Raw genomic sequence first — 12,274 nt, 5'->3', positions numbered from 1 at the left:
TAACCTTAAGTGTTTGGTCACTCACAAATTAGGACAATTACGATGATGTATAGTTATTTACCATCCCATATCCAGACATCCCAATTGTTTTACCCAAGACAAACATCTCATGAACCCATTTGGTCTGTTGAGGGGCTAAAGGCCTGTTTGTTCTGATCCTTCTACTTCTTTATAGAACCCTTCAACTCTCTCCTAATGCGGGCGTGCTTGGTGAGACCGGATGTAACTCTGAGATAAGAACACCAACTCTTGTTCAGATTTCTCATGCTTTTTCTCAAGTTTATTTCAGACATGCACATGTAAGGAACTATGGCACAGTATACAGGTCATACAATACAAACATATAAGTAATAACTCTGTGCCAGGAGTAGTGCATATACTTTACAAACGTGTTGATGTTTGGATTACTTTGAGAAGGGGCTGAGCCGTCCACCCAGATCAAACCTGTCTTCAGGAAGTCAGACAGTTCATCCACTGTGCAAAGCGGGCAATCACGCTACAAATGCTAACAGGCTAACCTCGACATACATGAGAACATTCTGCACAAAGAGCACGTGAACACTTTGGAAATCTCTTCCCCGTAGGAGAGGTGGTCACAAACATTTAGAAAAACAGGCAGGCACCCAATAGGTTTGCAAACTGTAGCTTTGGAAGTACATCGGTTCATTACAAGTGCAAATGTGTTCATCGATACCACGTACCAAGAGAGAGAGAGAGCAGAGAATGTGTGTGTGCATGTGTATGTGTGCGTTTGTGTGTGTGCAAATACAAAGTTGGCCATGCAACTTCATTCGATGAAGTAAACCATAATGTAAATCATGTGGATGAGGCCTCAAATTGTTGTCCCATCAACCAGTTAGCTTTGGATGGACCAGCAGTGGGGGGGAAGGCAGTAGATGACCTGGAGACTTCACAGTAGTCCTCACAGTTCATGTGCTGTTTCTTTCTTCTGTCCTTCCCCTCCTGGGACTCTGGAAGGCGCTAGACTTCATTCACAAAAAAATCTGGAAATATGACGTGGGGAAGTCCTGCGAGGCTGCTTCAAAACAAATATACATTTTTAGAGGTTTTTGTGCTTTTTCATTTTCAAAATGACATGATTTCTATTTTCTTTTCCTTTTTGCGGTGCAACTTTGATCCACTGACGTCAGCGATGCTATTTCTTTCCCTCTGGCAGAGAAGGAGAGAGTATGGAGAACACAATTATGACCAGAGGGTTGACTTGTTTTGTTTGTTGGCCGGCTTGGACAAGGCTTCCTACCTATAGTAGTCACAATGAAGACGATGACGGCCACACCCAGCAGCATGGAGAGACAGCTGAGCAGCATCGAGAGACGCCCGTATTTCCTCGCCCCCGCGACATCCCCTGTATGCATAACAGACCTCGACTGCCGTCAGAGATGAGGGAGTGGATGAGTGAGAGAGAGAGAGAGAGAGAGAGAGAGAGAGAGAGAGAGAGAGAGAGAGAGAGAGAGAGAGAGAGAGAGAGAGAGAGAGAGAGAGAGAGAGAGAGAGAGAGAGAGAGAGAGAGAGAGAGAGAGAGAGAGAGAGAGAGAGAGAGAGAGAAAGAGAGAGATAGTGGAATACGGTGTTAAGAGAAGGCTGCCTTTCAACGGTGGATACAACTTCTTCCAGTCACATCCCTGGTTCCCCATCTTATAAAAACATGATAATATCACTACTTACCACGTGCGCGTACCACAGGGCGCACATGTTCAGAGGAGGAGCGGGACAGAAACAGGTCAACACTGCGAGCCACAGATAACTCGGAGGTCCGACCCCGGGCGGCAATGGAGACGGACCCGGGCCTAAACTGAGCCGGGATGTGGATCTGGGTGGGGCAGCTAGATGCCCCACGGAGCCCGATCTGAGAGGCGACCTGTGTCCGTTCTGATCGCCGTCCAGCGAACGCACGCTCCCCCGTACGTTGAGAAAGAGGGTGTCGGACGGTTTGAGGTTACTTTCCCCGGTCGGTTCGGCCGTCGTCGTGCTCAACAGTTTCTCCGTGTCCTGGAAGTCGGTGGGATGTGACACCTCCCTCTCCCCCAGCTCGCATTTTCCGAACGTGGCGTCCGTGTTGATCGCCATCACGGAGAGGAAGAGGAGATCCGGCAGCTACCACGTCTCCAAAGCGCGTCTTTGTGTTCAATTAAGCCGACTTCCCTATAGGGTGGATAGGCGCTAAAAAGTGTTCTTTTTAGATGTTCTCCATCGGACGCTCATTGGGCAGCCTATTTAATTAAACACTATAACTCAATCAAAAGCTTCTTAGACAAATGCGTTCTGGATGCTCCGCGTTCCCCTGCATTCACTTTGTATCGAGCATCCGTGCGCGCACGCCCTCCCTCTGACCACCTCCCCCCTGCTGTGCCTCCCGCTGCTTATTAGCTGGACCTTCTTATTCCCAGCATGGCATGATGTCCGGCGTGTGCTCCTCCTCATCAACTTGGACGAGTCGTGATGCATGCATGCTGCTAAAACCTCTTGGAGTGAAACCGCACCGGCGCGGTGCGTAAAAGCTTTGCATTTGCGCGCGGTGGCATCGGCTGGCTCAGCAACTACTCTAGGGTGTGTTTGCGCGCGTGCGCGTGTGTGATTTTGTGTGTGTGTTAGTGTGTGTCTGTGTGTGTATGTGCGCGCGCGCGTGAGTGTGTGCGTGCCAGTGTGCGTGCGCGCCTGAGAGACTGAGCGAGGGGGTGAGGGGAATGTTGCCGTGCGTGAGAAAGGGAGTGTGAGATAACTGTCTCATATCCTGTGTAACCCAATCTCAACACAATGTCTGTGCCCTGCAAACCCTCTCCATTTATGATATGCATTATATAATGGATTAGAAAATACATTTATTTTCTTCAATACACTCCCCCCCCCCCCCTTCAGAAAAATATATCGATCCGGGGAGGATGGTCTCAAAGCTGGCATGAAGGAGGAGGAGAAGGTACCATGAACGGCCTCCTCCATCATGCATGATTCACACCATATAGTAGGTCCACTGTCCTCATGTGCTCCTGCATGACAACTATGACCCAATCCGGACTCCTACTTTGACCCGACGGCACCAGGGTTGGGGTGGAGCCTCGTGATGCTGCCCCCTGGCGGTGGAGAGAGATTCTGCGCCTGCGTGGGATTCATGACAAAGCAAGGAACTGGATTAAAAAACCCATCACATAGTTCCCTTGTAAATGTATAAAAGCAATATAGCAAGAATTATTTTTATCCTAAGGCAATATTTTAGAAGGAAAGTTTCTTTTTCTATATTGGATTCTGACAGGATGGCTCAGAGCAGATACAACATGAGCCTGCATATTGAAATAATTTTTTCAGGATAGCAGGAACTTGGTCATTTTGAGGCGTTTTTGTTTGAGGGCGCCAGTGCCCTAAGTTAAAAACCTGATTTTGATTTCACTTGATTTCATTTGTGTGTGTGTGCTCCAGTTAATCTACAAGAATGAAGGTTTCAAACTTATATTTATATATCAATATCATTAAAGTCGATAAAATACCAACTAATAGCCTCTTTCCTGGTCACACAGTGTGTGTTTATGAACATACTGTATTTTGGGTATAAAACGTTGATTGACTTAGAAACAGATTATGGACTTGTGTGAACCAATTTGATATTGTGACTTTGTAAATATAAGCAATATACAATTTTTATATTGAAGTAATATTTATATTTATTTTATTTTGAAAAAAAAGAGAACTCTAATCTGGGAGAGAAAGGTTCTACAACCCAAAGACCTATGACGTTGAGTGGTGAAAGCCAGGAGCTCCTGGAAGCCTCAAGATTGACAACCTTTCTTTCAACCAGGAAGAGCATTACAATTGGAACCTGGAATGTGAGGACTATGTACCAAGCAGGAAAAGCAGCTCAAATAGCAGCAGAGATGAGAAACTACAACCTGGTGCTATTGGGAATTAGTGAGGCAAGATGGACGCAAGCTGGTCAGAAAAGGCTCATGAGCGGAGAAATGCTGCTATATTCAGGCAATGAAGAGGAAAATGCCCCACATACTGAAGGCGTTGCTCTCATGCTATCCGAATCAGCACAGAGAGCACTGATAGCGTGGGAAGCCCATGGACCAAGAATCATTAGAGTCTTTCAGAACAACAAAAGAGAATATAAGCATGAATGTAATCCAATGCTACGCATCAACCAATAACCATGAAGAAGAAACAAAAGATGAGTTCTACGACAGACTACAGAACATCTTGGGCAACTACTCAGAGAAAGATATGACCCACCTTATTGGAGACTTGAACGCAAAGATAGGAAAAGACAAGATTGGATATGAAGAAGTGATGAGAAGACACGAACTGGAAAAAATTAACAACAATGGAAAGAAGCTTCTAGATATCTGTGCATCAAACAAACTCGTCATTGGAGGCAGTATGTTTACCCACAAGAGCATACATAAAGCAACATGGGTGTCACCGGATCATGTTACGGTAAACCAAATAGATCACATCTGCATTAACATGAAGTTCAGGAGAACACTACAGGATGTGAGAGTGAAACGAGGAGCAGATATTGCATCAGACCACCACTTGCTAATGGCCAGACTAAAACTCAAACTAAAGAAGAACAGAACAGCGCACAGGGGAAACAGAAATAAATACAACGTGAACCTGCTAAGGGAAGAACAAATTCGAGAAGACTATAGCGTGAAACTCTCCAACAAATATGAAGCTCTGTGAGATCAACTAGAACAGGGGAACAGCATTGACAAGCAGTGGCAACATTCTAAAGACACTATAACATAAACGTGTCAGGAAGTCGTCGGCTACAAGAAATACCAGCAAGAGGAATGGATATCTGCTGAAACATTACAAAAGGTAAAAGTTAGGAAAGTTGCAGTCGCAGTAACAGTGGCACTAGAACATCCAAAGCTAAGGCCCACAAATAATACAGCAATGCCCACAGAATAGTGAAGAAAAGCATGTATGTAAGTATGACAAGCTGAACTACATCAACAAACTAGCGAACCAGGCAGAAGCAGCAGCAAGAAACGGAAACATGAGACAGATACATGACACCACTAGAAAGCTGTCGGGCAAATACACCAAGCCAGAACGACCACTAAAAGACAAAGAAAGCAATACCATCAAGACAAAGGAGGGCCAACTCAATCGATGGGCGAAATACTCTGAAGAGCTGCTTAACAGGCCCCCACCAGCAAACCCTCCGGATATCCAACCAGCAGGAAACAATCTCCCCATCAGCTGCTACCTCCAAGGCCGGAGGTAGCCTGGCCAAAATCCAAAAAGAACCTGAAACAAATGGTCATCATCCTCCATCTAAGCAGACCTTTGATGAGCAACGATAACCTGAACAACGACAACGATGACCAGTGGGATGTTCCCACACTGGCCAAGCAAACGGTGGAGACTAGCCCAGGTGAACTTAAACAAAGTATGTACATCTGATGGGACCTAACCAAGGCCACATTGATGTGACATTACACTGGAGTGAAACCCCAGCTTTGTTTAAATTCACCTGTGCTGGTAGTATGCAAGTCGCACATCTGATGGGAACCAACCAAGCCCTCATCAGTGTGTCGTTGACATCATCCCTGGTTTGCTTGGCCAGTGGGGACATCACACTGGACTGAAACCCCTAGCCATGTTCAAGTATGGGCCGCAATTTTGAGCTTTATAGGGTTATATATCTGGGCAAAGACAGACCCCTGGTAGACCATGGCTATATGCCTGTCGTACTCTGTATTGTACTTTTGTGTTTCATTATTCGACTGTCAGTATTAAAATATTTGAGCAAACTGGTCATCTTGTGTTTGTTTTTAGATGTATACAAATATCTTATACTTCATGGCACTCACACTCTCTTTGACATCCACGTGTGCGAGCGTGCACAAACATACACACAACAGAAGGAAGGAATATGCTTTTTGGCCAAACTCCAGATTCCTTCCAGACAGATAGACGGACGCACACACACACACACACACACACACACACACACACACACACACACACACACACACACACACACACACACACACACACACACACACACACACACACACACATAAGCCCCTGTTTCCATACAATTGTTTATATATTTCACTAATTCTAAATGCTAATGTTTTTTTTTGCTGTGGTGAGAATGAGACAGCTTCAATTAGCAACAGCCTCAGTGATCCCATGAAGACAGGGCCCTTGAGTGAAACCCAAACTGCTGACCTTTATCTCAAATCAGTGCAGGTGTTTGTTTAAACTATTTCTTTACGTGAAAAGAAACGCTTCATCAATCAGAAGACCCCTGGCTTCCTGATTATCATCATTCATCATAATCATAATAAAACAATGACATCAATTTGTAAAAAAAGCTGTTTTCAAGAGTGTATTGAAATGATTACGCTCATACAGCTTTAAATAGCTTGATTCAAATAAAGTACGCTTAAAGCCTAAAAAGCCAGCAGCCGTGTCGGGAGAGACGAAGTAGCCTATACTGCTTATGCTTTCATGCCGAACAAAGATAACCCTTGAGTCCTGATCGCCACCCCGTCACAGAAGCAAGTGAAAAGTGAAAGCCCTACTACATTCACGCTCGATTGAAACAATACAATTATATTATTTTTTTTGGGTCTCTGTCATGGCCACAGTTGTGGTGCTGTGTGTTCTCCCCCTGTGTCGGCCACACCCCCTGTCTGTCTCTGTGCTTAACCTGCCACTCTCAACTGCTCACACCTAACCTGCATCAGCTCATCAACTCCCCTTCAGATACACCTGGTTTCCCTGCAGTCGTCTCCAGATCGTACTTCGATATACCGTGGTAGTTATTCGTACCTGGCTCCAGTCTGTACACTTTCTAGTTGTTGTTTCTCCTGCTGAAATCTCATGCCTCACCTTTGTTCTCTTTGCCTATAGTTGTGTGGATCTACACCTCCAGCATGCCTGCTTCACTCCCTCCAGCCTGATGCGCCCCACTCTCTGCCCCCCGCCTCACTCCTGGTTACACCATACAAACCTGTTCACCTTCACTCCAACTCCTGTCCTCTCTCTGTGTTCTGCTCTTGGGTCCGAGAGCAGTCGTAAGCGGTATGATGAAAAACATAATTTTCTGTTTCGAACTTTCATATAGCATCTTGAGGCTTTAATAAAATCTAACATTAAAATCTATACTGTCATTTATAGATTTTAGAAAAAAAAAAGATTTTTATAGAATCTTTTTTTTATAGAAAAAAAAAAGATTTTTTTCCCAAAATGCAATAAATCCATGACCAAAATGCGCTATGAATACACGAATAACAGTTTTTCAAAGGCTTACGTTTCTTACCCACAGTAGACACCACGACAGGCTCATCAATGGAATCAAAATGATTCATGTTTGTTTACATTATTTAACTATATCGCAAACTCTTTAGGATGCCGGCTGCAAACCCGGGCGCCGCCAATAAGAGATAAGAGATAAACGTTTAAACTTGACATTTTGTTTCTAGGTTAAAGGGCTCATGTCATGCCACCAGGTGTGGGTGTGATTAGCTGGTACAAGCCGTTTGGCACAGGGAAGGAATGATTTTCATAGTGACATCACAACCCGATATATGAAGGATAGATAAGCAACCTTTGCTACAGTTCACTGGGTAGGCTGGTAGGCTATCCAGCGTACATCTAAGAAGCGTACATCTGACTTTCAAAGTAAAAAATAATATTTTGAAAGTCGTTTATCTTAAACAACAGATTTTAAAATCTGTTGTTACAATATTAACATTATCTGTCATACTTTCATTCAAAATATAACCAGAAACTTCTGTCACTATCGAAATTGATACATGTCATTGCGCATGGAGCTTTCTTGGGTATACCGCGTATACCTACATATCACATAGAACACACCGCTGTGAACAAGCCCCAGCAATGAACAGAATGCTGGCCACCACAGACTGTTACCAGGGTGGAGCGGAGAGGATGAGAGGTAACAGGGTGGAGAGAGAGGATGAGAGGTAACAGGGTGGAGAGAGAGGATGAGAGGTAACAGGGTGGAGAGAGAGGATGAGAGGTAACAGGGTGGAGAGAGAGGATGAGAGGTAACAGGGTGGAGAGGGAGGATGAGAGGTAACAGGGTGGAGAGAGAGGATGAGAGGTAACAGGGTGGAGAGGGAGGATGAGAGGTAACAGGGTGGAGAGAGAGGATGAGAGGTAACAGGGTGGAGAGAGAGGATGAGAGGTAACAGGGTGGAGAGAGAGGATGAGAGGTAACAGGGTGGAGAGAGAGGATGAGAGGTAACAGGGTGGAGAGGAGTGGAGTCTGACTGGGTACAGGGCATGGTTTTGGGGGACCCTGATGTAAATATCACAAGTCGATCTAGTCTAAATTACTAGAACATGTATGACCTTAATTTTTCCATTTGAGAGAAAGCGCTCCCACCCCTCCCCCCCCACATAAAAAAATATATATATTTTTCCAATATATCTGAAATAACGAAAATGCATCATAATACGAGTTATATAACCATAGCAACGTTTATCTATCCTAAATTAAAAGATGAAATATTTCCTTCATTTTTCAAATAATGATAGCAGCTCATCAATCCTACGGTGTGTGATGACTCAGGTTAAGACCCGGGTTCTGTACCCAGGTCCCTTGGGCCCCAAGAGCCAGAAGAGCCAGGGACAGATGGGCGTCGACGCCCTGGGCTTACGGCTCGGGCCACCCTGCTTTCTGGTTAATAATGGACACTGATTTCATTCATTTCTTTAATGAATTTACGTTTGGCGAACGCCCTTCCACAACCTTTCATCTTGTCATTTTTATTCAACAGAAAGGAACAACACATAGTACTAGTACACAACATATACTACATAAAGGCCCAACACATTGTACTAGTACACAACATATACTACATAAAGGCCCAACACATAGTACTAGTACACAACATATACTACATAAAGGCCCAACACATTGTACTAGTACACAACCTATACTACATAAAGGCCCAACACATAGTACTAGTACACAACATATACTACATAAAGGCCCAACACATTGTACTAGTACACAACCTATACTACATAAAGGCCCAACACATAGTACTAGTACACAACATATACTACATAAAGGCCCAACACATTGTACTAGTACACAACCTATACTACATAAAGGCCCAACACATTGTACTAGTACACAACATATACTACATAAAGGCCCAACACATTGTACTAGTACACAACCTATACTACATAAAGGCCCAACACATTGTACTAGTACACAACATATACTGCATAAAGGCCCAACACATAATACTAGTACATAACATATACTGCATAAAGGCCCAACACATAGTACTAGTACATAACATATACTGCATAAAGGCCCAACACATAGTACTAGTACACAACATATACTACATAAAGGCCCAACACATAGTACTAGTACACAACATATACTACATAAAGGCCCAACACATTGTACTAGTACACAACATATACTACATAAAGGCCCAACACATAGTACTAGTACATAACATATACTACATAAAGGCCCAACACATAGTACTAGTACATAACATATACTGCATAAAGGCCCAACACATAGTACTAGTACACAACATATACTACATAAAGGCCCAACACATTGTACTAGTACACAACCTATACTACATAAAGGCCCAACACATTGTACTAGTACACAACATATACTGCATAAAGGCCCAACACATAGTACTAGTACATAACATATACTGCATAAAGGCCCAACACATAGTACTAGTACACAACATATACTACATAAAGGCCCAACACATAGTACTAGTACACAACATATACTGCATAAAGGCCCAACACATAGTACTAGTACACAACATATACTACATAAAGGCCCAACACATAGTACTAGTACACAACATATACTACATAAAGGCCCAACACATAGTACTAGTACACAACATATACTACATAAAGGCCCAACACATAGTACTAGTACACAACATATACTACATAAAGGCCCAACACATAGTACTAGTACACAACCTATACTACATAAAGGCCCAACACATAGTACTAGTACACAACATATACTACATAAAGGCCCAACACATAGTACTAGTACACAACCTATACTACATAAAGGCCCAACACATAGTACTAGTACACAACATATACTACATAAAGGCCCAACACATTGTACTAGTACACAACATATACTGCATAAAGGCCCAACACATAGTACTAGTACATAACATATACTGCATAAAGGCCCAACACATAGTACTAGTACACAACATATACTACATAAAGGCCCAACACATAGTACTAGTACACAACATATACTACATAAAGGCCCAACACATAGTACTAGTACACAACATATACTGCATAAAGGCCCAACACATTGTACTAGTACACAACATATACTGCATAAAGGCCCAACACATAGTACTAGTACACAACATATACTGCATAAAGGCCCAACACATAGTACTAGTACACAACATATACTACATAAAGGCCCAACACATAGTACTAGTACACAACATATACTACATAAAGGTGGCAGATCTTGGTGGTAGTAGCAAATATTAGTACTAGTACTAGTACACAACATATACTGCATAAAGGCCCAACACATAGTACTAGTACACAACCTATACTGCATAAAGGCCCAACACATAGTACTAGTACACAACATATACTGCATAAAGGCCCAACACATAGTACTAGTACACAACATATACTGCATAAAGGCCCAACACATTGTACTAGTACACAACATATACTGCATAAAGGCCCAACACATTGTACTAGTACACAACATATACTGCATAAAGGCCCAACACATAGTACTAGTACATAACATATACTACATAAAGGCCCAACACATAGTACTAGTACACAACATAAAGGCCCAACACATAGTACTAGTACACAACATATACTACATAAAGGCCCAAACCATAGTACTAGTACACAACATATACTACATAAAGGCCCAACACATAGTACTAGTACACAACATATACTACATAAAGGCCCAACACATAGTACTAGTACACAACATATACTACATAAAGGCCCAACACATAGTACTAGTACACAACATAAAGGCCCAACACATAGTACTAGTACACAACATATACTACATAAAGGCCCAACACATAGTACTAGTACACAACATATACTACATAAAGGCCCAACACATAGTACTAGTACACAACATATACTACATAAAGGCCCAACACATAGTACTAGTACACAACATAAAGGCCCAACACATTGTACTAGTACACAACATATACTACATAAAGGCCCAACACATAGTACTAGTACACAACATATACTGCATAAAGGCCCAACACATAGTACTAGTACACAACCTATACTACATAAAGGCCCAACACATAGTACTAGTACATAACATATACTGCATAAAGGCCCAACACATAGTACTAGTACACAACCTATACTACATAAAGGCCCAACACATTGTACTAGTACACAACATATACTGCATAAAGGCCCAACACATTGTACTAGTACACAACATATACTACATAAAGGCCCAACACATAGTACTAGTACACAACATATACTGCATAAAGGCCCAACACATTGTACTAGTACACAACCTATACTGCATAAAGGCCCAACACATTGTACTAGTACACAACCTATACTGCATAAAGGCCCAACACATTGTACTAGTACACAACATATACTACATAAAGGCCCAACACATAGTACTAGTACACAACATATACTACATAAAGGCCAATCCTCTTGGGTATCCTGGGGGGACGCAGTGCGGGCCGTGTCTTGGGGATCCTCCTTCAGGGGATGCAGTGCGGACCGTGTCTTGGGGATCCTCCTTCAGGGGACGCAGTGCGGACCGTGTCTTGGGGATCCTCCTTCAGGGGATGCAGTGCGGACCGTGACAGTTCTTCAGCTGGCAGCTTTAGCAGTACAACAGGAACGTAAAGCTTGCCAGTGAAGAACTGCCACATGCCAGCGTTGTGCAGACCAGGGCGTACTCGATGGTGCGTGGAGTCAGCCATTAGAAGAGGACCAGACTTCACAAGGATCATCTGGTTGGTAGAAGTAGGGGCTGAATCCTCTGCTGCCTACAGACCTGCAGAGAGAGACCACAGTCAGAATGGGTGAGCCAAAGGGTGAGTGAGAGGGTGAAAGACTGAGAGTGTGAAGGGAATGAGAAAGAAGGAAAGCCTTGAGACGGTGAGGAGTCGGTTGAGGTGTGGGGTTAGGCGTGTCCGCCCTGGGTTTCCGTAACATTTCCGGACATTCCAGCAGCATATGTGAGAAA

General features: G+C 43.3%; 1 protein-coding gene across 1 annotated transcript; it reads right to left on the bottom strand.

The window, feature by feature from the left end:
- Positions 1 to 249: 249 nt before the first annotated feature.
- Positions 250 to 2,542, bottom strand: LOC132460918 (trafficking regulator of GLUT4 1-like). Its single transcript, XM_060055898.1, has 3 exons — positions 1,687 to 2,542; positions 1,262 to 1,388; positions 250 to 1,170 (listed from the first exon to the last, which is right to left on the bottom strand). Exons 1-3 carry the CDS (start codon positions 2,086 to 2,088, stop codon positions 1,157 to 1,159), a joined length of 543 nt encoding a protein of 180 aa, XP_059911881.1. The 5' UTR covers positions 2,089 to 2,542; the 3' UTR covers positions 250 to 1,156.
- Between the last annotated feature and the right edge of the window lie 9,732 nt (positions 2,543 to 12,274).

The sequence above is a fragment of the Gadus macrocephalus genome, chromosome 7 (genome assembly GCF_031168955.1).
Source record: "Gadus macrocephalus chromosome 7, ASM3116895v1".
NCBI lineage: Eukaryota > Metazoa > Chordata > Actinopteri > Gadiformes > Gadidae > Gadus > Gadus macrocephalus.
The sequence above is the reverse complement of the archived record's forward strand: the minus strand, read 5'-3'. Positions and strand labels throughout refer to the sequence as shown.

Bases quoted from the DNA above. Each gene is read 5' to 3' on its own strand.
- LOC132460918 (XM_060055898.1), bottom strand. From the start codon at position 2,088: ATGGCGATCAACACGGACGCCACGTTCGGAAAATGCGAGCTGGGGGAG. The intron at 1,389-1,686 runs GTAAGTAGTGAT...CTCTGACGGCAG, and splicing joins CCCTGTGGTACGCGCACGTG to TCGAGGTCTGTTATGCATAC.